The 27206-nt window shown below is 41.3% G+C and overlaps 1 protein-coding gene across 1 annotated transcript in view; it reads left to right on the forward strand.

The window, feature by feature from the left end:
- The window catches only part of STAB2 (stabilin 2), a 944658-nt gene that overhangs the window by 165100 nt on the left and 752352 nt on the right, over positions 1–27206 (forward strand). The window contains exon 8 of the mRNA XM_078674824.1: positions 930–1129. Coding sequence (XP_078530950.1) covers positions 930–1129 — 200 coding nt within the window. The remainder of the gene's footprint in view (positions 1–929; positions 1130–27206) is intronic.

Raw genomic sequence — 27206 nt, forward strand, 5'->3', positions numbered from 1 at the left:
AGCAGTAGATGCCGGCACTGAAGAGAGCCTGTCGTGCCTCCCACAAGCTCTACCGGTTTTTTGCCTTAAGTATTTTTTATGACATTTTGAGAGAAAATTAAAAAACTGCACAATTGAAACAATACAACGCACATTCTATTGAACCACAAGGTGAAATATTATTTCACATATATGTAGTCTTCTCTCCCTCTCTGTCACCCCAACGTTCTTCCTTCAGCATAAACCGGTCCCACCCCAACTACCATTGACTTAATAGTCGTATGTATGGACATGACGCAATAACCAGCTATGCTATAAAGTCCCAATTAACCATGACTCCAAAAGTGAAATCTTGCCCTCTACATTTTAGGCCCAGCATGCAGTGGTCAGCTCCGGATACCTCTTCCTCCACAGAGATTGAGCAGAGATGCTCACTGCACCAAGTAGACTCGTTACTTATTTCCGGGACCAAATGTACCTTTTTCATGGAGCAATGGGCCTGGGATGATCTTCAGCCTCACTTCTGGATAAACCAGACCAGAAAACTGAGCCAGAGAATCCAGCCCGTGTAACCCGATAGCGGCAACAGCCTCCTCTCAAGCATACCCCTTCACCTAAGAGTACCAGCCCCAGCATTAGGCATCGAAATACAAGTGTTGTACATGAGTGCAGTCCAGAGCTGCTTCTCACCTGTACACCTAGAACACCTCCTCTAGTTCATGCTGTACATTGTCGTCACTCAAGGCATGGCTACTTCCCACCAACTCATAAAGATGCACACCTTCTTCTCCCAGCAGTGCCAGAGACTTGCAACAGTGGCAGTCTCATATTCCTGAAAATGCCTTGTGTACATGAATCCTTTTCAAATCGACTCATCCTGCTTTGAAGGGTTATGCTAACAATGTTTTTACATGACTCCAGTTGAAGGTGTTTTCTGGTTTTCCCCACAGCTATCAATCCTTGCCAAAATACTGTGTGTGATCCTAAAGCAGGGGAGTGCACTTACCTTGGACCCAATCGACACAAGTGTTCCTGCCGGCAGGGGTACAAGGGAGATGGCGTTGTTTGCCTACCTGTTGATCCGTGCCAAGAAAACTTCGGAAACTGCTCGACGGAGTCATCTGTTTGTAAATACGACAGCCCTGGAAAGGTATATTGGACTGCTTTTATTTCAGCGTATTTAAAATTGCAAATTATGTTACTTTTACAATTTACATTTGTGTATTCGCCACATATGTGTACTCACTGCTATGCTTTGCTTGGAAGATTAAAGACGCAGAAAGATAGAAGCAAATTAAAGGATTCTCAAGCCATACATTTGTAATGTTCATGATATAATGCCACTTTTAGGGGTCTGGCTCCTCAGGCTTTAAACCGTGCAGTAAGTGTGTTTCCTCAAATCTGGAAACAAAAGGTTGTTATGTTCTATGTAGTCAGCTGGGTGACCAAATGCCAACTATAAATCTGTTTTTGCTACCTCAATATTTTCCAATTCTGATCCACACTGGACCATCGAAAGACTGACACAAGACTCAATAGAGAAGAATGGCAAACACGAAAAGGACACAAATTCAAACAGCACACCCTTACCCTTAAAATAAAATGATAATAAAACATAGTGAATACATTCAAAAATATTACTATTCAAAGGCATTAGCTTTGTGTAGATTTTTCTCTCTCTCCTTTTCTGGTAGCCAAATGGGCATCCTACTTAGAACCTCGCAGTTTATTTCCTTACTGTTCCAGATCACTTTTCTTTGTTCTTTATGAATCCCAGGACTGCCTTGGCCTTTGGTGCAAACATATATACTCTACATTATCTCTCTTGCCTCTACTGAGGCACATCCCTGTTCGTGATACGCAAAGGATTCTAAACCGGGAATTTCCTCTCTGGAACAACCCTCTGACCTTCACTTTTACTCAATCAAGTACCTTAAATCAAGGATTCTTTATCATATTTCTCATATGTCATATCCCATTTGGGGACCACATGCCAGACTGGACTACGGTGCCACAACAGTGGTGGGTGGGATTATTTGCCTCTGGCATCCTACTATTGTTCTGAAAACTGGGCAAAGTACACGCCTTTGCACTTGACTTTCATGATAGCGAGGGCCAGCAGTCAAAGGCTTCTCGGGGAGGCACTCAACAATGCAACAGCCACGATAATGCTTTGTCCAGGCCTATGCTTGTCTTTAAGAAAGAGAAATACAATAAAATTGAAATGCTGCACACTTTAATGGGGTAAATACAGGGTTCAATTTTCCAAACTTCTGGTAAGCAGTGTATGCCCCACCATCTATCGTGGCATTCACCAGATCTGCAATATCTCAGGAGATGAAAGTTTAAAAGCAGTAATAGGGCAAGCGCAAATTCACTATACGGTCCCAACCCGTAGGTCAATTCTTGTGTTTTTGAGCTGAAAAGACTTCACAATGGTATTGCTATGCCTTTAAGGGAGGCAGGACTTCAAGCTTCAGAACACAGGCAGTATCAGTTTCTTTCTTTGAGGCTCATGTTACCCATTCACACTCGACACAACTGTTGCAGATCCAGTTGACATGTTTGATCTTTGTGCCAGGGTGTCCTCTGCATTGGTGCAGGATCACAAATGGCAGCCTTACTCTTCTAAGGTGTTATGCTGGTCACAGTGTGGCTTATCTGGTAGTCCAGTGCTGTGTCCTGCAGTTTTAGCCTCCTGGCCTGGTGGCTAGGTTCCCGGCTCTAGTGATGACAGTGATCCACTTTAGTACATCTGAAGAATGGCCGTTACTCAAACATTAGCCCTGGTCTCAGAGACCCCCTTGAAGTACTCTGTGGAGCAATCTCTTCCTTGGCCAATGAAGCAGTTTGGGACTAGAATAAAGTGAGGTGGTGTGATTCTCATTTTTATACTCATTCCAGACAAGGGAAGTAGATCCATTTTTCTAAAGTTCATAAACCGGTTAGGGTTTTTCTCTTTCCATTGTCAATTTCTAGCTCTAGTAGAGACCCAGGTTTGGCGGAAGGTGATGTCTCTCACATGAGGTAGTGATGATGCTATCTCTAAGCAGGAGTATCCAAAACAAAAGGCACAATGAAGTATGAACACTCTATTCCTGGCTATCAACAGTCATCCTGAAGTAGTAATCAGGAACCGAAAATTGTGCAGCCCCAGGCTATAAATGTCCCAACATTGGACAAAAGAATCTGCTGACTCTCCCCTCTCCCCTACCATATATTATAAATGGCAGTGCTCAGGAAAATCTAATCAGCAAACCCTTGCTAACAGGTGTCCATAGAATATCTAGTGGCAGCTCTGCCTCCATCCCCTCTCATTTCATTGTCTGGGCGTCCATCCTCTTCACAAATAAATGCAAGCAATACACTGCCACTTTCTGGGGAAGCTGTTTCTATTCTCCATCATATTAAACCAGGGTCCATCCAAAATGGATCTCACAGGTCCCAGCAAACATACAAGGCTCACAGTCTTACTATCTGGTATAAGCCACACATATATTATGTACATACCCACCCAACATATACATGAAATATATGAACAGTGAGCATTGACCAGTAGGTAACACCTCCTCCTAGAACACAAAACAGTCTGCTTAGGGCTAATAATCTGTCAAAATGCCTCCTCCTCTTGCTATCAGCAGCACAGGACAAGGTTGGTAGAAATCAAAGAAAGCAAGCTTGTTTGACCCCTTTAGGTCACAGAACAGGTTCTGATCCTTGACATTACCTTAGACAGATCTTGGCCTTGATGCATATGCTGGATTAATGTGGTAGCTTGGACCAACAAAAAGTCAGGAATCCAGTCTCACATTCAGTCGGGTCCTCAGGGTAGGGCTACACACCTGTATACCATGCCCTGGAGAGTTCGGTTCTAACATCATGAGCCTCATCCCTATCAATATGCATGAATAAATTTGTCACATTTAAATTCTGTTGCTCAAACTCTCCAACCACGGAAATCCAGTTGTTTGCACAAGTTTTACAAACTTCTCAAAAACCTGATTAAACAAATCTACCCATCCATTTCATTGTGGATCATACAAGGTAGTGGTAGCAGCAACCTTACTACTGTACTCTTTCCACCAGCACACTAAAACCCAGCAGAAGCTTTGCTTATGAAGAGTGCCCTTCAGTAACTTAGCCACAGGTATAACCTACTCACTCTCCATGAAGACCTCCTCTTTCTGTACAACACAGTATTCTTAATTTTCACATCCTTATCCCCTTTACTCTCCCATTAAACTCCTTATTTTCCCTCTCAGTTTCTCTCCTAAATAAGAACATTTGTATCACCTATCGCGGAATGTTTAAGTGGAAAATATCCCCTTGTGTTATACATTTGGTTTCTGATTGGCAAAGGTATGCTCCCTGTCCAAGCAGAATCCACAATCCTAGTCAGGGTAAGCTAGATACACACCCAAAGATAACCTGTGTTCACCCTCTTGTAGCTTGGCACAGAGTAGTCAGGCGTATCTAAAGAGGTAATGTGTAAAGTATGTGTGCAACACACCCATACAGTAACACAATGAATACACCACAAAACGACTCCACACAGGTTTATAAAAATGAATTATTCTAAACAAAACACGACCAAAGCAACAAAAAATTATTGTATAGAAGTGGAGATATTGAATTTTAAAAGAATAAATGCAAAGCGCCTAGAAGCGAGAAGCGATAACAAGGTTACTTTAGGTTGTGCTGGACTGGGGCAAATTTAGAGTTCGGTCTGACCTCATGGAAGTGCAGGCCGACCACAGAACACATGCAGCGAACTAAGTACCTTTCCTGGTCGCAAACAGCGATATGCATTGGTCTTCTCCACACAGTGAAGGCGATGCTTCAGTTCTGGAGACGGGTGCTGGAGTCGAGAGGCATCAATCGATGTGCCGGAATCTGCCATGCAGTCGAGGAGGAGCATCGATCTCACCAAGCTGCAATGGCTGTGATTCATTGTTTGATGCATCAATTTCTGGAAGCAGAGTGCTGGTTCTGATCCAATGTGCAGATTTGACTCTCGCAAACGGGTCAATGCACCAGTTATGGTACACACAGGCAAGAGATGTGTTGAAATCCATGATGCAAGTATCTGGGCCACTTCTAGTGAGTCAGGCACAGTAGCAGGGGTAGAGACTTTGACTTTGAGCCTCAAGCAACAGAAGGCAAGCCAAAAGGTCCTTGGAGAGTCCAGATTTCCTTCAGCAGAGTTAGAGAGCATCAGGCAGCAGGCCAACACAAGAGAAAAGCAGGCCTTCCAACTCTGCAGTCCAAAGATGAGTCCTTTAAGCAGCAAGGCAGTCCTTCTGGCAGAGGTTCAGTTCAAGATCCAGAAGCATCTGAATTTAGGGGTCAGATGTCCCTTCTATATAAAGTTACCTAAATCACTGAACATATTATAGACCTAACCTGGAGTGATTATGTTTCCACCATTGTTATGATACTCACCTCGCCTACCCAAAACTCACAATTTGCTGTGCTACCTAATATTTCTCTAAAACTGTAGGTTACAGCAAATAAAAAAAATTCAAAATCTTACCTCTGGACAAAACCCAACATTTAATTCTGGCAAGTTTATTGACTGGTAACAATGGCAACACCCTTGGCGTTTTTGTGCGTAAGCAAGAACTATGAATTGGTTAACTCTGCTGGTTGGCAAATATTGATTTGACCACTAAATGTTGTTCTGCACACAAAAGAAACATGCCCTGCTCACAATAGAAATCAATGAATTCAATAAAGCTGAAGAGCACAACAGGATAAGATTCCCTAACATTGGTACAAAAAAGCCTATAAGATATAAATACATCCCCATAAGACCTTTTTCCAGAAATGGTGGATGTTATAAGGTGAGGGACAGAAAAATACATCCTTATGCTACAAGGGCACGACGCTTCTATGTATTCCAAAATAATACTCTTTCCTTTCATTTATGAACAGCCAGTGCTTAGTGAATTCAAACATCTGACAACTAGTTAGAAAACCAGCAATGCTATTCAGAATTCTTAGAACATGTCTTGTCCAGGTAGATCCCTTGTCTCCTACCTGGAACTCTTTGTTTTCATCATCATATCTCAAACCCAGCTAGAATGCAAACACAATTCAGTTAATTTCACAAATAATGCTTACAGAAGTGCTCAGCATTATTAGATAATTACAAGATAATAGTGCAGCAAAACAATAATAAGAATGAAAATGTACATCATTCAAAGGAATACGATCTGTACATAGCCAACAATATTGCACAAGAAGTATTCAAACAAATGGTAAGGCAAAAGCAAATACTCATAGAACATACAACTGCATGGTAGCCAATTGACATATCTACATTAACAACTCAAGAAAAGTTTCTCAAGCCCTAGCATAAATATACCACAACAATCTGTTTGACCATTACTGGCAAATATAACTTGTTTGTACTGAGAAGGTAGGTTAAGTTCTGAAATCTTATTATCAGCATCAGGAATCACTGAGCTCTGCTGTTTTCTGAAAATCAGTTTCTTAGTAATCTTGATATCCTACAATATCCACCCTTTTCTCTCCAACAAAACCCCCATTCCCTTTGAAATCAGTGAGAATACAACTAAAAAGGCAGATTGCACAATTGACAATCTAAGATCTGGACCTATTTTGTGATACACATCGGATTAAAACATCAAAGCTCTGGGGCAATAAAAGATCGAGTTTTCTAGAGTACCAATGGAAAGTTTATAAATGTAGTGCATTGCATTTTGTTCACTCTCCGAGATAAAATATATCTTCAACTATATCTTAGCATTGACTACATGCACATAAGTACTTGAGTATAAGAATACAGCTATGTCACTTGACCTGTCACCAGAACTTTATCTATATAATTAGTCTTTAGAATAGTTTTCTGCCCAGTGGATTGAATGCACATTTTTTGCCAAACAACACACATTAAGTAATATTGAAATTTCCCCAGTTACCCCCTATGTCAGCAAGGCCTTTACTACCACGTAACAAAAATGTTCGTTTGTGATACGCTTTTGTTTAAAAATAAGAAAAGCAAATGACAACATTACACTTTACTCTCCACGACAAGTGATTATTATTTCATTACAACAACGAATTATTACACATATGGACATTTTTATAAATATAAATGCCTCTTGTCTTTCAACTAGTATTTGTTTCCAAAGAAAGTTGGTAAACCTCACAGTAAGGGCACAGTATTTTGTCCTTCCAGAATCACTCAGAGAAGGTAACTAAAATAACTTCACTGCGGCACTCCCCATGTTGCACCTTTTTTGGACCCTGACTTTTGAATCCTGTAACCACTAATGTGAGAGGTGTACAACATGATATGGCTGTGGGGTCTTATTATGGAATACTCTCACAGAGACCATCTTGAGTTCAGTCAGTGTTGTTTACTTAACCTTAGCTCAGCCCTGGTTAGCTGTGACTGCAAGCAGTATTGCTTGGCAAAGGAACTTAGTGTGAAGCATTTTACAGAGGAAACAACAGAATAAGAAAGTCACACAACCACAATATATAAAGATAGAACATATTTTTATGAATTGTCAGCGTCCCTAATCACCAATTTCGAACAGAGGGTTCCAGAGATACAGATTTTAGAAGAAATAAATGCAACTGCAAACCAGCATTGGTCAATAAAAACTTTGCAAACTTTGGAAAAGTTTGAAAGAGTTAGCTTGGCAACTGCGACCCAGGTTGGATGACCAAATCCAACCAGGCACAGGTCTAGGAGTCTAGTATGGTTACTTTTGATAGTTATCTGGCCTTCAGAGCATTTTTGAAGCATGTTTCAAACTTTACAGGACAGCCGTCATTCACATCAAAGGAGTAGTGAGGGATGCAGGCAAAAGATGCTCAAAGGATGATCTTGGTGCTTGCTGTGTGGTCGATGGGGGGTGAAGTGTGGTTGATCAATTTGTCCACAGGTGGATTCAGGCAACCTTAACCACAGCACTTGGGGTCCCACAACGTCCTATTTCCGCCACTCGAAATCCAGGGGAGAATGGGCTCACAATCTCATGACACAACGGTCACAGCAAATATACTTGGTGGAGACAGGTGTCCTTTGGGTGTGACAAATCTGGTCACAAATAGCACTCCCCAGTCGGCAGTCATATGTGCAACTATTGGCTAGCTCAAATCTGTCTCTATGTGTAACTGGGGGCTGGCTGCGACACATCAAATTCAGTGGCTACCACTTTGTCGACGTGGGCACCTTCAGCTCTTGTGTCATTGAAGCTGGTTCCAGGAGATCAGCAGACTCATAGTCTCTGTGCTGGCGAAGGTGGGAAAACCACTTTTCCCTGGTCGAAAGCCACAGGCACAGTCCCAGTCTCACTAGCCCAAAGGTGTAGCAGGTGTAGTCCTCTCAAAGGTGCAGCCTTTCTTTTAGCAAACTGAAGGCAGCAGGGCAGTCCTTCTTCGGTCCGGTCCTTTCTTCTTTTTCCAAAATGAACATAGATGCAGGGGTGCCCTACTTATCCTAGGAAAGTGCCATGAGGGGGGCAACACAGTCACTAGCTAGTGGGCTAATGGGTCCCCACCTCTCCTGTGATGTGTGATACCTGGCTATAATGGAGTGCCCCATTCTTGACCTTTCCAACATGGCACAACCCTTCCTTTGTCACCAGGAGCAGAGTTGTGGCTACCAATGGGCTCCACAACCATGGGATAACCGGTTTGGGCACAGGGTTTACTTCTTTAGCTCTATCTCCTAATTGTCTGCAGGAACAAAAGGCATCCTGCCCACGGATGTTGTCACAAGTGGCCCATCAAAGGCAGCTTCACCATTTAAGCCTGCCTTTGGGCTAACATCCTAAGTGGCTGTGGGAGGAGGCGATACTGTAGTGTAGTTCCTATTATCCCAATAGGCTCTGCGCATTGGAATAATATCTTCAATAGTATAGACGTAGGGCTGAGGTTAACTAGGTCTTCTACTGACGATATTAGACTTAAAGTTATGTGTTTGCCAGCTAGCTCAGAGTTCACTAGAAACGTTCTCGAATAGACAAGGAGGAGTTTAACCTCCCTGGATAGACAAGAAGGGATTTAGTTTCTGACAACCATAGAACATGACAACTTTGCTCTCCCCTAATCAAGAGTATATCTCTAGAGTCGTGTGAAAACAAAAGACAACTTATTTTACTCAGTCAGTACGTGCATTCTTAGTTTCACCAGATTGTAGAGAAAAGGAAGAGACGGGCGTGTTCAATAAAAAGGTGTTATTTATTGATCAGTCTCTTTTCTCATACAAGAGAAATGAATCGCTATTATTGCAATACTTAAGGTTAAGTACAGTGCATACAGTAAAAGCAGAATTATAAAATAATACTGTAAAAGCATTGATATGGTTTCTTAGCCATATGATACTTTAAAATGGATAAAATAGATACATACATATATACATTGACTAATCGCTCTCAACTGGTGCTTCTAACTACGCCTACCCCAGTGTACCTGACCTAAGCCTAATACGTGGGAGGGAGTAGATAAGTAGCAGTTTAAGTTAAGTTTGCTTTGCCAAGGATCTGCTTCAAGAATTCTCTGCAAGGGGTTATTCAGTTCTGTACCTGGGATTTAGAAGGCTGGAGGGCTGGTATCTCTATCTCAGGGCTCGATATCCCAGCTGCCTGCAAGGGCGGCTGGAAACGCCGGAGGCTGGATTTCTCGGCAGGAGAAAAGGCAGCGTCTCTCTCTCAGCGCGTCAAAAGGGAGGGGCAGCGTCTGTGGGCTTTGCTGTCAGCTGGGCTCCTCGGCAAGTCTCGCTGCTCCAATCTTGTCACCACCACCGTGTGTTTGCTTAAGGCAATGTCGGTATTATTTATACCTGAAAGGTGCCGAGATTGACGTAAGGATGGACATAAATACATCAATAAAGATGTCATAAGAACTGGTCGTTCGCACATTCTTTACTGAAGTTCTCGGCTAAATCAAAACAATGGCTGCGGGGATTTCCCAGGTCGCTGTAGGTTTGATTTGTTTTGAGAACTCCGTATGCCTATTAGGGGGCTGGAGAAATAGTGCTTGCCTAATGAGATGGCATGCGCTATGACCTAATCAGATAACGGGCTTCTGTGCCGTTGTATGGCTAGTCAGATAACAGGTTTTCGTGCCGTTGAATGGCTGCTAGTTAATTATTACCCAGACAAGGGTCAGAAATAGGGGGATCGATACAGTACCCATAGTAAATACATCACACCCACTCCACGTAATCTATGTCCATATTTACAAATCTAGGCATTGTAAACATAGTAAAAAAAGTGCATGTGTATACCGAACCACCCCAAAATACAATCATATGCATTTTGAAAATTGGAAATGCGAAATACACGAAAAGATGAGTATAGTTACTATATGCACTCAAGCAGTATAATAATGCAAAATCTAATACGCATATTTTGAAATCAGCATGAACAAAATGCGGAAATTACACATGAAATGGCTCTTAATACAGAAGAAAAAAATTCGAGACCATTTCATCACAAAATCATAAAATACTTGTGAACATGCTAGAGGGTAGCTAATGTCTCTAGAGTAGCTAAAAATAGAAATTTTGTTCTCTAAGAATAGTTTTACTTTAAGCAGAAGATAAGTGTCCCAAAAATTGTAAATATTTTGTGGAAAAGGAAAAAAAAAATGTCCCGCTCTCCGTAAAACTGGTGAGAAAATTCCTTATTGCTTTATTTTCAAAGTTGAAGGCCAAATTCAGGGTGTAGGGAACACCGTGTGCTAGCTTGCTCAAAGTCATTCATCCTGCTCTGGTGAAAACATCATATCATTGAGACTTTTGAAAAAACTGTCAACTGCTTCTTGCGAAAGTTCCACTAACTCGGAAAAAGTTGTTAACATGCATTCATGAGCATGATTGCCTTCATTGATGTTTCGATCAGCATAGCTGACAGAAGGTTCCTACCTGATCGATGCTGCTTTCATCTCGTACTTCACTACTCTTCAATCGTAGTGGTGAAGTCTCCACGAATGCCGTCATCAGGATTGGTAGCCGCTGGGGACAGCACAATGCATGAGCCGTTACCGGACCCAACAAAGTCTCTGCGTCCATTGGCACATCCGATTGTAGTGTCAGACAGGTATCCAACACGCATTCTTTGCCGCATAGCAAGCACCTTAATACAGGCATAACACAACGTTGCCACATCGGTCTAAATGAAAGAAACCAAGTCATGTTCAGGTCTCTAAGCCGGGCTAGTCCAAGGACTTTAGTTATGCGGTCCCTGTAGCGTATGGCTAGGATCGTTTCTTCCATTGTCGCTGGTGTCTTGTCTGTGACATGGTTTGCCATAGCGAAGTAACAGGATCAAAAATAGGATGCCTGCCACCAGTCCCAAAAGGAGAGGAAGTCCGCCAAAGATGGAATGGACAAAATCAGGAAAAATACCCAGGATGGCTTTGAATGGGGTTAAAGCTCCCGAAAACACTATCTTAAATACACTTGAGATACCACTTGTATCAGAAATATTTAAGATTTTGCTCAGTATTTCTGCGAAATGTATGGGGGAATTGGTCGATAACAGTGAATGAATCTCTGCAGTTGTCCTTGCAACTTGGAGATCATACGTTTCTTTTGATGACGTTAACTGGGTTGGCGTCTGTAGGAGCACAGTCTTCATTCTGCTTAAAGTATCAATTCAAATAGAAGAAATTTTCAAACTGGGCCATAACCTTGCCTCCCTGTCTGGAGCATCGTTTGGGAACAATACTCGTTCACAGCACATGACCATCGTAGTCACGGTTATGAGATAAGGTTTTCCGGGCAGCAAACTGCAACATCTGCGATCTACAATCGGAATGTAACTCCCGTTCGAGAGTCTCCTAAAGAATGGTTCTATTTGTGTTGCAGGTGTGCCTAGCTGGTGACATGAAAGGTTATTCGAAGTCCCTTCACAGGCTCCATGCAAACTAATACCCTGACACAGAAGTGTACCGCTTAGTGACCTCGCACTATTATTGCCACTAAGAAACACACTTTGGCCTTTATTACTGATACATGCGTGTGTATAGGGCAAGTTCCATGTTGACTTAATGTATCCTTTACCTAACCTTTCATACTGGCCTGCCTGTATATATTTTTGGCAGTATTGAAACTGGAAAGTTGTTATCGGAATATTTATTATCCCATGTATTATCCATTCAATGACAGGTCGTTCTGACATTGTCAATGGTAATCTCTCAAGTTTTTCAATGCTCAGAATTGTATAGTCAGCACCCTTCTGTGCCAAACTGATTTGTTTATCAGTAAGGTTAAAGATATTAAATAATGACGTTGTGTTGATGAAACGCCAAGGCACATAGCCTGAACGCAGATTTTGTAATGTCCAGCCTAGTCGTACAATAGAACGCAATTGGGACTGACCGTGTTGTAACATCAGTAAGTCTTGCGATATTATATCGATTGCTGAAGACACAATACTGTCCAGTGAATATATTCTGGAGGACAGAGTCATTAACCCATTGTCCACAACAGAAAGTGATTTTTCCAAATTAATACGGTCAATTTCCCGTATTTTTTCTGCTGTCTCAATTTGAGTTTCTTTCCAAGCTTCATTGTAAGCTGCATATATAGAGGCCGCTATGAAACGTTTTTGACGCTGTTTGCGTGGTCCCATAATGAAATCACGCAAGTCAGCACCTTCATTAAGTAAAGTTAGGTGTTGCTTAATTTCTGCCAGTGTGGATGTTTGGAGCCATTGAAGGCAGAGTTGCCCACACTGTAAGTAGTTACAATCCCTGGATGTTGTCTTTGGGAGTATCTAGGGTCTGGCCTGGTCAATTTGAACCCCTGTATTTTGTTCAGGAATCTGTCTAGACAGTTATTCGTGTCTGTGGGCCAGATCAACCATTGTTTCCAATCAGGATGTGTTCTGTTTTGGTATAAAATATGGTTTACGTGTATCTCAACATCCGTAGTGCTATTACTGTCCGTTGTTGGCTTTGGAATAGACGGTTTATTTAAGTCTTTGATTTTGGCTAGGCCAAGACAGGTAGTCTGTTGAATTGTGTCATTCAAAAATATAATTTGTTCTGGGATCATGCAGGCTCTAAACAATGATTCTATACCTTGTACTTGCCAATCTTTTGTGCCCCAGATCGTTTTCGTTTCAATGTTATTGTTCCAGAAATCAAAACCAAATGTATTCATTTTTTCAAAAAATGAGTCTGAATATATCAATTTTGTGTTTGTAAGCATGGTTTTCATACCTGTCCTATTTGACAATTTGAAATAGAATGTTTCTGCATTACTTGTGTTAAACCCTGAAAAATATGAATATTTATCATAAAATGTTTTCGAACTACCTTTTGGTGGAGTAGCACAATGTTCCCATTGGTTATAATTTAAAATATTTCTAGGTTGTGCAGATTTATGTAGATAATGGTTACCATAGTGGTTGTAGCAGAACATCTGATCATAATTAGACGAACCCTGCAAATAATCATGTTCTGTAAATTTAGCAGACATTACTAGGTCAGACATCATATCATTAATACTTTCAAAGTCCCAATCATCAGCAAATGTGCTTGGTTTTACAAAGTCACTTAACGAGATCTTAAATTGATGTGGATACTTCAGGATTTCAACCGGGCCATAGATTTCATAATCAGTATTGTCCCATGCTACACCGCCTGGTATAGGATTGGCTGTGAAGTTCACTGAAGAAAGTTCTCTTTTCTCGACGTGTGAAGATGTGTGTGGTTTAAGGACCAAGTTGATTTTCTGGCTTGCTGTGTCCATTTTAGCATATTTTCCCTCAATGAAATGTCCCAAGCATAATACCATGATGAGCCAAAGTATGAGGACAAATGCACCTAGTGCCACCCAAATTTCAATCCATGGAGAAATCAGATAGGTTTCTTTGAGTTGATGAAAAAGTTCCTTTGCTTTGTCTTTAAAAGTTTTTGTTGATGGCTGTACTTCTGGTTCACTTGGATCTTCAGAAAAATCATCGAAGTTGATGAAGTAGCCGGATGCCGTTCTGTCAATTGTTCCAATTGCTTCTGGATTACTTTTTGCTTTTGGAATTTGTTTTGTTTCATTAGAATAGTCTGTAGTTACATCATCGTAGGTCGGTGTTTCTTGATGAAAAGCTTTGATTTGGGTTTTAAGAGGTTCAAGTTCTATTGCTTTATTGCATAGTCCTTGTTGTTTCACTGTAGATTTTTCAAATGTGATCAGTCTTTCAGTTTGAACCTCTGTGGATGTAGCAAACTTTGGTGTTCTGCTACTTCTTGGGAGTCCACTTGGCCTACTACTTGTTATCGGCCACATGATTGTGGTTTAACCAGGTCGATGGATACAACTCGGTTCTCCTTTTTACCAGCAAGGGGCGGTAGTACTACTGATCTTGTCCCGTTGACAGACAAGACAGGAACTGCTTTTCTGTAAGAAGGCCCAAATTCCTTCTTTACCGCGATCTTCTCTCTGACCAGATCCCCGATTTTTGGAATCCAGACAGGCCTTGCTGGGACAGGTGGTTTCTCTTCAGTGGTTGTTGGCTGTTGTTTCAACTTTATGTTGCTCAGGTACTTTCTTGTTTCATTTAAGTCCTGTAAAATAGCCAAGCGATCTTTGATATCAAAGCATTTTTCTTTAACCACTGAAGTTTGACTATCTAAGTCCTGGATTAATATTCTAGTCCCAAACAATAGTTCGTACGGACTGAGTCCTTTCAGAGAATTTCTTGGCAGATTGTTTAGACTACGTTGGACACTTATTAGATGTTTGACCCACCCAGCTCCCGAACCTAATACCTTTGCTGTTATAGATTACTTTATGCCTTGGTTTTTTCTTTACACCATCCCGTTTCCCTCAGGAAGGAAGTGAGAAGAGTCCCGCAATGCAATGCTCATTCTGGCCAGGCACCCCCCAAAAGCTCGAGAGCTAAAGGAAAGATATCGGTCAGGACGTAGCATGCTCCTAGCGTATATGCCATTATAGACTCGCAAATCTTTGTATAACAGTTCAGACGTCAGCCGAGAGCTGTGGTCTACATTAAAAGTGAAAAATAGCCTTTACATGTTAATTTGACGCATTATTCATACTGGGTTTTATTTTTTATTGTTTATCCAGTCTGGAGCGAAACGCCATGGTAGTATACCGTCTCGGTCGCCACTGCGATCTCTGTTGCAGTCTGGGCAGTTTTTTACAAAGGTGTGATGATGCAGGCTCATGCCTGGCCACCAGTACACTGATTGTAATTCTTCCAGAGAATCTTTAAGCTTAAGGTGTCTAAGACCCTCACCCATATGTGCGTCTGCTATTAACAAACCTCTCCTGTTCATGTTTGGAATTACTCTATCCCCCACTCCAGGGATTCGAGCAAAAGGAACGGAGTTTGCATCGATTATGTATGTATAATTGAGTGGATAGTTGCTCGGTAGTGCTGAGCAGTCGCCTTTTGATGACGTTTTTACCGCCAGCACTGTTTCACCGTCAATGTATTTTACTGAACGCTTTTTTCTAGCTACGGAAGCCGATTTAGTTGCTGCCGCTGTGGCTGTCTCAGCCAATGAATTCCCTGCAACGTGAACGCCATCATGCTGATGACTCAGTGTATGTATCACGTGAGTCTTTTGTAGTTCTTTCTGTAAAAGAACTACTTGTTCCCAAAGCGCTTTTTACTTTATTGTTGCACCTGTGTCATCTTTGTAACCGTTTTGAATCCATTTCTGTAAATCGTTATTGTATGTTTTGACGCAGTAATACGAATCGCACACTATAAGTGTCGGGAATTCGCGATCGGCATTATCTAGCGCCATTTTTAACGCTATAATTTCAGTTTGTTGTTCTGAATTATTTTCTACTGAGTGTGTTTTCGTAAATAGAGGTCTCAGTTTATCTCCGCGCCACACATCTTTTACAATCTCGCATGTGGCGTTGTATGCTTGCTCTCCCCAAACTGAGGGTTGAGCATGTCCGTCTGTATAGATTACACAGGCGTACTGTCGTAAAGGCAGAATGTCGATTGGCAGAGGGTATTCTCTCTCATATTCTAGATGTTTTAATTCTTTCATTTCTGGATCAAAATAGTATTTCACTTTGTCTGTAGCAATAGAATGTACCCATTGTATCCATTCTGGATTCAGTGACGTAGTCGGTAAATTACATGGGGTAGTTAAGGCCTCAAAAGCTGATTCTGCTGTTCTGACTGTAATACGTCTACCGTCAGCTTGGTATTTTTCCTTTGCTACAGCTGTTTGAACCGCATGAACAATGTTTTCCTTAATGCTGAACGTTTTTTCAGCTTCTGTGTACAAGTGTGATTTGTATGCAATTGGTACCTTTTCTCCCTCATTAGAGGTCAGGTATGTGAATCCGCATCTTCCTGGGATGACTCGAATCACAAGATTGCGTGTGTTATCACGTGTTTGTAGTTTTGTTTTAACTAACATGTCTGCTTGTAAAGATCTCAAAATTTCTGTGTGTTTTTGAGTCCAATTGATTCTTTTAAAATCTGGTTTTATTAGATCATAGAGAGGTTTAACTCTTTCTGCATAATTTATAATGTAAGTTCTTCCGAAATTTAGGAAACCTAGAATTGATTGTAAGTTTTTTAGTGTTCTAGGTGCTTGGATTACAGCACATTTCTCTAGGAAATTGTCAGCCAGGCTTTTGCCTTCACTTGATAGTTCATATCCTAGAAACAGGACAGTTAGATGGGCAATTCTTGACTTTTTAAAGTTGAATTTGTAACCCTCTGCTGCGAACCCAAGTATTATGGTGTTCACTCTTTTCAAGTGAGTATCCAAGTCATCATCTGTTAGATAGATGTCATCGACATAAGATAATGCCTCATCATCATATATTTGTAGTAGCTCTGTTACTCTCGCTGAGAATAATCCTGGGCTGTTCTTGAACCCCTGTGGTTAACGACAGAATTTTTTTTGCGCGCCATTTATTGAAAACGCGGTCAAATATCTGCTTTCTGGTGCTATATTTTGACAAAAGAATCCATTAGAGATGTCTAATGTTGTTTTGAATTTTTTACGCACTATGTTATTCATTAGTGCTGCACTGTGTGAGTTTTGCACTGCAAAAGTTTTGCAACATGAGTTCAAGTGTCTGTAGTCCAAAACAAGACGATATGACTTATCTGGTTTGGAGACAGGAAACAAAGGATTGTTCATTTGTGAAGTGCAAGTTTCAATCACCCCCTGGTATTCAAGTTGATCTAGGATCTCTTTTACCTGTTTTTTAGCTTCTTGCTTAATTGGGTACTGCCTCTGTGCAGTAGGTTGTGATTTTAACTGGATTTTGTGAGGAGGAGAGTCCTCATCCCATCCCACATGGTTTTTATATAATGCAGGAGCTTGGGCTACTGCCCACTTTCTTGCAAGTGTATATTTTTTATGTATTGGAATATGATTTGAGAAGGCAGGCATAATTATTTCTTCGCCATGAGGGCACTCCCTGACAAACTCTGGTGGCCAGTCTTTTTCAGCTAGAAGGATGTCATAGCCCTTGGAGAGATTATTATCCCAAAATAGACCCCTTATTTTCCTAGTCTTATCCCCCTCTATACGCAATGTTATTTCATATATTTTATGAGGTTTGCTAACTCTGGTATCTGCAGTTTCCACCTGAATGTATTCATTTGTGTCCACTGTCTCCAGATGATTCATCAGGATCTTGCAAGCTATGCTCACTTCTGCTGCGCTGTCCAGCATTGTCTGAGCCCATTCTCCGTTTTTCAGCTGTGTCCTCAGTATTCTCGGCATGTTTGATTACTTTGATACTGGCTACCTTCTTCTTCGGAAATTGTAATTTTTTATTTTGATGAGCAGGTTCCTTGTCTTTGGACTTGACGTGCTCTTCCCTGTGTTCTGATCGTCCTCTTCTTTCCGATTTCTGCGAGGAAGTCTGAAAAGATTGAGAGGGACGTGTATCAATATCTTGATATCTATCAGGTTTTTTATATTATCCCTATTCCTAAGGTTGTATTTTTTCACAGAGGGCTCCCTCTGGGGAGACTTGCGTCCTTGGTCCGGAGATCTTTCTCTCCGCCGAGGAGACCTTCCTCTGGACTGGAATCTTTTTCTTTAGGATTGGATTGTTTATTTCCATCCCAGCTCTTTTTTTGAGTGTTTAGATTATTTTTAATAAATACCTTTTCAGGACTTTCAATTAGTTGGGGTTTCACCGGTATTTCACCCAAGCTATCTCTTCCTAGTTCCTCATAGGATTTTTCTATGATTCTGGCAATTTCAAATGGTTGGTCTGCTATATTTGTCTCTTTCAACCTCTAGCGGATCGCCACATTTGCTGCTTCTCCCTTTATATTGGCTAATAATATTGCCGAGACCTGCTTGAAGTCTTTTAGTAATTTCATACCAAGAGTTAAAGCAGGTTCTGGACCGTATTCATCTTGAATTTGTTTTAGCACATCTGGTATTACTGACATGGATGGAACACCATGTGTTTTTGTGTAAACCGAAGCAAAGACTGTACCCCAAGTGTCACAGTCCTCCACATGTGGTGCGATTCCCATTGGAAGACAGATAGTCAGAATCCTGTGTTTCTCAACAGGGGTGGTATCCGGAAATACCGCCTCTATTTGAGTGATTTTTTTGTGCTAACCAGAATGGAATTTGTTCCCGTTTTGCGGGTACTTTACCTAGACAGGACTGTATGTTCTGTGGTGTAATTTTATTTGTGTTCCCCTGATGAGGGGTCAGCTGTGGAATTTTAATTGCTGGTTGGACTGTTGAAGTCCGCATTACATATTGGACTAATTGTCTATGTATTTTAATTAGTTGTTTTAGCTGTGCTAAAAGATCTGGTGCAGGCATTTCTTCAATGTCTGGATGTGGTGTGTATCCGGCTAGGACCGGCCACCTTGCTCCTGGTCTACCTAGTGGACCGAGCCTGGTGATGTGATTGTTATGTTTTAGGGCGCCATTAAACAAGAGCAGGTGCGCTTGGTATTTGAGTGGTATTTCCACCTCCTCGAAAGGAGTGTACTCATTCGGAGGTTCCTCTATTTTGTAATAGTGGAAGTCCTTTGTTACAGCGTTTGCTGCTGGAAAGTTTATCCATGAATAGAATACCTCTGTCTGCCGATATTCGTGTGCCTCAATTACGAATATGACTGTACCACCTCTCGGTGTCAGCCCATTTTCTATAAGTTTTAACGTTATAGTTTTTCTTATGTTGACCGGGATTAGTATTGCCTCCGGGTCTTGCAGTAGCAGACTATTGTCAGCTGCTAGGAGTTCAGCTGCTACTCTAGCTGTCTCCCTTCCTTCTTCACTGTCTGACATTTTACTGACAGGAAGGTTATTTTGTTTATTTGCAGATCAGGTTTCTATGGAAACAAAGATTAGATGCACAATATTTTGGAACAGTGTATCCTTCAACGTTGAATAAACCAAGAACCATACATAGGAGGTCTCCTCCTACGAAGTTTGGCGGATATAACCTTTCACCCACTCCAGACGTCTTTGGAGTATTATGGAAAAAAGGGTTCTGTGTGAAAAAGCACGACTGAGTTACTCTAATGTCTTACGTTAGATTTATCGCCTATCCAAACAGTTGGGCGCCATGTAGTGTAGTTCCTATTATCCCAATAGGCTCTGCGCATTGGAATAATATCTTCAATAGTATAGACGTAGGGCTGAGGTTAACTAGGTCTTCTACTGACGATATTAGACTTAAAGTTATGTGTTTGCCAGCTAGCTCAGAGTTCACTAGAAACTTTCTCGAATAGACAAGGAGGAGTTTAACCTCCCTGGATAGACAAGAAGGGATTTAGTTTCTGACAACCATAGAACATGACAACTTTGCTCTCCCCTAATCAAGAGTATATCTCTAGAGTCGTGTGAAAACAAAAGACAACTTATTTTACTCAGTCAGTACGTGCATTCTTAGTTTCACCAGATTGTAGAGAAAAGGAAGAGACGGGCGTGTTCAATAAAAAGGTGTTATTTATTGATCAGTCTCTTTTTTCATACAAGAGAAATGAATCGCTATTATTGCAATACTTAAGGTTAAGTACAGTGCATACAGTAAAAGCAGAATTATAAAATAATACTGTAAAAGCATTGATATGGTTTCTTAGCCATATGATACTTTAAAATGGATAAAATAGATACATACATATATACATTGACTAATCGTACTCAACTGGTGCTTCTAACAACGCCTACCCCAGTGTACCTGACCTAAGCCTAATACGTGGGAGTGAGTAGATAAGTAGCAGTTTAAGTTAAGTTTGCTTTGCCAAGGATCTGCTTCAAGAATTCTCTGCAAGGGGTTATTCAGTTCTGAACCTGGGATTTAGAAGGCTGGAGGGCTGGTATCTCTATCTCAGGGCTCGATATCCCAGCTGCCTGCGAGGGCGGCTGGAAACGCCGGAGGCTGGATTTCTCGGCAGGAGAAAAGGCAGCGTCTCTCTCTCTCAGCGCGTCAAAAGGGAGGGGCAGCGTCTGTGGGCTTCGCTGTCAGCTGGGCTCCTCGGCAAGTCTCGCTGCTCCAATCTTGTCACCACCACCGTGTGTTTGCTTAAGGCAATGTCGGTATTATTCATACCTGAAAGGTGCCGAGATTGACGTAAGGATGGACATAAATGCGTCAATAAGGATGTCATAAGAACTGGTCGTTCGCACATTCTTTACTGAAGTTCTCGGCTAAATCAAAACAATGGCTGCGGGGATTTCCCAGGTCGCTGTAGGTTTGATTTGTTTTGAGAACTCCGTATGCCTATTAGGGGGCTGGAGAAATAGTGCTTGCCTAATGAGATGGCATGCGCTATGACCTAATCAGATAACGGGCTTCTGTGCCGTTGTATGGCTAGTCAGATAACGGGTTTTCGTGCCGTTGAATGGCTGCTAGTTAATTATTAACCAGACATGGGTCAGAAATAGGGGGATCAATACAGTACCCATAGTAAATACATCACAATACCTTGCTCCTTGGCAGCAACCTTTGTTCCTGAGCCTAGGAGTCATTCACACTTCTCCTCAGGTGGTCAGGTATCTAAGTGTCAATGCCTTTGTGAGGCCTTTGGACTTACTGGAGTTGCTTGACTTTAATAGTGACTCTAAATCTGCCCTGGCCATCAGGTTGGATTTAATGTCACAATGAATTTGATACTTTACTTGACCCTGTTAGGCAGTCTGATTCAGATGTTAGCTGGGCTAGGGTGCCAACCGGTAACCCTGTGTTAGCCAATGCGGCTCCTAACCTTTCCATGGCTAAACGACAACTTAGAAGTGTTGCTCCTAAAACATATTGAAAATGATATGTTCTAGTACCATCCTTCCATAGGGTTGCATAGGCCTTCTTTAGGGGATACTTACATATGTCGCTAAGGAAAGGGGTGGCTTTGTCATTAGGTGTAATGGCAAAGTTGAACAAGCAGTTTCACAACCTGCCCTTTCATCTGCAGTGGCAGACTGGAGTCTGTTTTGTTTCCTTCACATGCAGGGTGGCACAAACAGTGCTGCAGCCCATAGTGAACACCTTACATGCCCTTGGTACCCTGGGTACCATATGTGAAGGAATTATAAATAAGCCGGTCCTTGTCAATTGGGTGTATCCAATGAAACATACCTTTTGCAATAAGTCAGAACACTGGCACTCTCAAAGTCGAAAAACCAGCAGCTAATATTCCAAATGAGGCTAAAAGTGGGGGGAAATCTGCACAAACATCTGTTTCCTTGCAAATAATATAAGAATCACTCCAACGAAGCTTTATTAAACCAGTTATTAAAATGTTGACAAGAACTCCCTCTAGATACTGGGTTGTGAGGATTATTTTAGAAACGATTATTTCTTTCTTCTTACTCCAAAGCATTTCCCTCATTATATCACTAAAAATGTCAATTGGCTTGGTAAAAAACACCAATATGTAAAGTAACTTTCACCTTTCCCCGTAGATTTAGATGTGATCCGCTCCAAAGATGCAAATTAACCTCAATTCTTATAATAATAATGGTAAAGTTTAGAGTCATCACAGTTTCTACCTCACTGACTATGCTCACCCTCGAATAAATAGTACCATCGCCGATCCATTTCCCATTCCATTCTCTAAAGTGCTTACGAAATTAGGCTTCTGAGTCCTTTTATTTTTTGCCCATAGCTTTTCCAAACACAGATGATAATGGTTAGCAAAGGTTGACTTTTTTTCAAGGGATTTCTAATAAATAGAAAAACTACTGTAAACCAATACACTCTTAAATATTAAGTGAGGTAGTTTGTGTAAGGAGAGAGAGAGAGGAAAAAAGTTATAGAATAATACCCATCAACCCACCTATTGGCGGAGTCTCATCATCTGGGTTAAGTTTGAAAAACTGGTTTCTGCTAGGTACCTCTTTGCTGGTATGTAGAGGAATGCTAGCGACTGATCCACCAGTGATAGAGAGCCAACAAAAGGTATAGGCAGGATGAGATAGGGTAATGTTGTAGTGCTCCAAAAGAATTTATAGAATGGTGAAAAAAGTGTAGAAGTTTAAGATTGCCTAGTGTGATGCCAAGAGGACGACTTTATTGGGGAAGGTCATCACACTGGCAAGATTAAAAGCAGAGTGAAGATAGTGTGTGAAACAAATATCACTATCAGATGTGAGGGTAAATTGGTCAACATGTTTCAGCCTTACAAGGCTTTCGTCAGGACCTATTATAAATACATTACTGCAACCATTAAAAGTGAAAAAGAATAGATGACCTACCAGACATAAAATATTTATATGGTGGTCTCACCTCATAAAGAAAACTCTCCTATAACAAAAAAAAACACAATTATAATTATGAATTAATAATTGTGATGAACAAAAAGCCATCAATAGAGTATTTGTGTGTGTCCACATTTTAGATATCAGTTGAAAAACTCACCCATAAGTTTTATGGAGGTTGCCTCACCTCGCCTGGCACTCGCTCAGGTCAAAAAGAGGCCCCGCTCTAAAAGGTAAGAGGGAAGTAACATATATTTTGTTATTCTGCTTAGATTGGTAAGCTTCAAACAGAACACTCTGAGTAAAAAGGGGGGGGTAAACAAAAAAGGGGACTTCTAAGACCTATAAGGAATGACGAGAAACAAATTTGTGAAGGATGATGTGAAATAATAGCCATAAAGAAAGGCTTATATTTCCACTTTCAAAACCAAGACGTCTTATTTAGGTCCTAACATGTACTTAGAAAGACCCGGAATAACAATTATGGAAAGCGCGATGTCACAATCTCATACAGTACCACTATTGAATTAGTGCCTTTTAAAAAGATGTTTCTGAATGTCAAAAAACCCACCTGTCCGTCGGTGCCTCCTGCTTCCTTCTGAGCTGAGGGGAAGGTAGCAGGCATACCGATGTGCTGTGTTTTTAAATGCACCCGGCGGACCAGAGAGGGAACAATCGCTTGTGTGTCGTGATTGGTTCATATCTACGGACTGGAAGGACAAAGCAAGCGACTGAATCAGGAAAAGTGTTCATCGCTCTATCCATTGTCGGAAAAGAATTGACATCCGCCCTCCTGTCCTTCAGTTGTTTTGCGCTAAAGACGCACACAAAAGAAAGTTAAGAAAGTTAAAGTGAAGTCAAATGCGCCGCATTCTCATAAAACGCTGACTAGTAAATGAGTCAGTTGCGGCTACATTACAATTGCGAGCATGCGGACCAGAGAGGGAGCTTTCGTTTCTTTCTTTTGAAAGGTTTACGCCCAGGAAACAAGAAGAGGGATGTTGCGGAAAAAGTTAACTGCCCACTCATTGGTCGAGAGAGAGGGAAACATTCCTCTTCTCGTCTCACAGTTGTTCACCGAAAGACCGAAAGAACAGATCAAATATGAGCAAAGCGCAGAAATCTTCCATTGCTTTCTCCCAAATAAAAGCCGTCGGATGTTTAAAATCGGACACCTTTGACGGAGTTATGATCACAAATCGTCAATGGACCCAAAGGGGGCAACGTCCCACCATTCTTTCAATTGGATAGTTCCCTCAAACCGGAAACGGAAGTACAATAAATCAGGGACAGTGTATGGGACCTGTAACACCGACTGTGATCCATTTGTGGATTATTTTGAAAGGGGGGGGTCGTAGAACCCAAAGAGATCGTGGGAAGAAAACTCTTAGGAAAAAACTCCTCGCAAGACACAACCCTTTCATAGAAGGGCCAGGTATTGCCACATTAAGCGTATATGATTTATCACCAACGCCCCTAACAGTTGTATACCAATTATATTGGGATATAGGATTATACAATCGCTACAGTTGAAAAAACACTGTGATGCAAATCCCCATACTAAGGACCACACGTGATAACACGTTATTTGGGTATATGGGTATATGATTATAATAAAGGTTGGTCTTGGGTGTATATGTATGAGAAACCTTAGAAGGTATAGGATTTGTGACAAGAATATGCATTTGCTCATGTTTGATCTGTTCTTTCGGTCTTTCGGTGAACAACTGTGAGACGAGAAGAGGAATGTTTCCCTCTCTCTCGACCAATGAGTGGGCGGTTAACTTTTTCCGCAACATCCCTCTCCTTGTTTCCTGGGCGTAAACCTTTCAAAAGAAAGAAACGAAAGCTCCCTCTCTGGTCCGCATGCTCGCAATTGTAATGTAGCCGCAACTGACTCATTTAATAGTCAGCGTTTTATGAGAATGCAGCGCATTTTACTTTACTTTAACTTTCTTAACTTTCTTTTGTGTGCGTCTTTAGCACAAAACACCTGAAGGATAGGAGGGCGGATGTCAATTCTTTTCCGACAATGGATAGAGCGGTGAACACTTTTCCTGATTCAGTCGCTTGCTTTGTCCTTCCGGTCCGTAGATATGAACCAATCACGACACACAAGCGATTGTTCCCTCTCTGGTCCGCCGGGTGCATTTAAAAACACAGCACATCGGTATGCCTGCTACCTTCCCCTCAGCTCAGAAGGAAGCAGGAGGCACCGACGGACAGGTGGGTTTTTTGACATTCAGAAACATCTTTTTAAAAGGCACTAATTCGATAGTGGTACTGTATGAGATTGTGACATCGCGCTTTCCATAATTGTTATTCCGGGTCTTTCTAAGTACATGTTAGGACCTAAATAAGGCTTCTTGGTTTTGAAAGTGGAAATATAAGCCTTTCTTTATGGCTATTATTTCACCTCATCCTTCACAAATTTGTTTCTCGTCATTCCTTATAGGTCTTAGAAGTCCCCTTTTTTGTTTACCCCCCCCTTTTTACTCAGAGTGTTCTGTTTGAAGCTTACCAATCTAAGCAGAATAACAAAATATATGTTACTTCCCTCTTACCTTTTAGAGCGGGCCTCTTTTTGACCTGAGCGAGTGCCAGGCGAGGTGAGGCAACCTCCATAAAACTTATGGGTGAGTTTTTCAACTGATATCTAAAATGTGGACATACACAAATACTCTATTGATGGCTTTTTGTTCACCACAATTATTAATTCATAATGATAATTGTGTATTTTTTGTTATAGGAGAGTTTTCTTTATGAGGTGAGACCACCATATAAATATTTTATGTCTGGTAGGTCATCTATTCTTTTTCACTTTTGATGGTTGCAGTAGTGTATTTATAATAGGTCCTGACGAAAGCCTTGTAAGGCTGAAACATGTTGACCAATTTACCCTCACATCTGATAGTGATATTTGTTTCACACACTATCTTCACTCTGCTTTTAATCTTGCCAGTGTGATGACCTTCCCCAATAAAGTCGTCCTCTTGGCATCACACTAGGTAATCTTAAACTTCTACACTTTTTTCACCATTCTATAAATTCTTTTGGAGCACTGCAACATTACCCTATCTCATCCTGCCTATACCTTTTGTTGGCTCTCTATCACTGGTGGATCAGTCGCTAGCATTCCTCTACATACCAGCAAAGAGGTACCTAGCAGAAACCAGTTTTTCAAAGTTAACCCAGATGATGAGACTCCGCCAATAGGTGGGTTGATGGGTATTATTCTATAACTTTTTTCCTCTCTCTCTCTCCTTACACAAACTACCTCACTTAATATTTATGAGTATATTGGTTTACAGTAGTTTTTCTATTAGACCCTTAGCATCCCTGTTGTGTTTGTTGATAGCTAGACTGGGGGATAGGATGCAAGTTGGTCTCTAAAAGCTTCCCCTTAGACCCTCCTCACGTTTATATTTTTTTGATTTCTAATAAATAGCCACATATGTAAGGTATATGCTAGGGTTTGATCATCTACCTCACCAATTCTAATTCCACATTTCTCCACATTGTGTTCACAATATCGCACTAGACTGTTCTAAAATGAGATTACAGAGTAATGCTGACAACAGACAAGTCTGCTTGGTCACGTTTTGGAAATACAAGGCAATGGATATGACATTATGTGAAGGATACTTTTTAGAGAGATTAACTTTGGACACACAGTGACCTTTATCATGGGCACACCAGGGTTTTTAACTCCTATTCAGTTATTGACACCAGGCATAAGTCAGAAGAAACCAAGTGAATTGATACTTCTGATATACATTTGTAGGTCCCCTTGGCTGAAGTCTGAGCAACCGCCGACCCCCTTGAGCTGAATTAGAAGTGATTATGTGTGCATCACTGTCCTCACTATTAAATCTCACTTGCAGAAACCATTGGCATTTTAAAGACATCTTCCCAGCGGACCTGATGGCTCGGTAGCCTTTTCTGCAGTTACCAGAACAGCAATAAAGTATAAACTCTTGTACTTGTGTCCAGTGAAACCACAGCTCCTCTTTCTGGTTTAACATCAAGCAGTTTCAGGACACTTGGAGGAATTAGCGTAGAAAAGGCCCAGTAATCACTGAACAATGCTCAGCGTAGCACAAGGTCCTCAGGCACAGAAAGTGCAAAGGCAGGTCTTCTTAATAACAAACAATGCACATTGAAAAATGGTTGAGAAAAGTGCTTAATGTGTGCCAGTGGTCACAGCTAGTGGGCACAGGCACTCATTTTTGGGGACCGGTAATTATGTTTTATCATCCGATTAGGTGGAATCAAGGCTGGGCACTCATAATATTCAGCAACAGTGGCAACCGGCAGCACTTGTGGTGGGCTCCTAGGACAACTTTGGGCACTGCACTTATTTTAAAAAGACAGCACTGGGCGAGTGTCAGTTCTGCAAACTGAACTACTATGTTCTGCCACTCATGACATCCTCACACTTCCTTTATTGTGATAAAATACAAAGACCGATGCTCAACAGAAAGCTCTAGTTACTCTAGAATTCCTGATACTTGAACCATATTTATCAACATTTGTGAATACTCATAGGC

Source organism: Lissotriton helveticus, chromosome 1_1, assembly GCF_964261635.1.
Source record: "Lissotriton helveticus chromosome 1_1, aLisHel1.1, whole genome shotgun sequence".
NCBI lineage: Eukaryota > Metazoa > Chordata > Amphibia > Caudata > Salamandridae > Lissotriton > Lissotriton helveticus.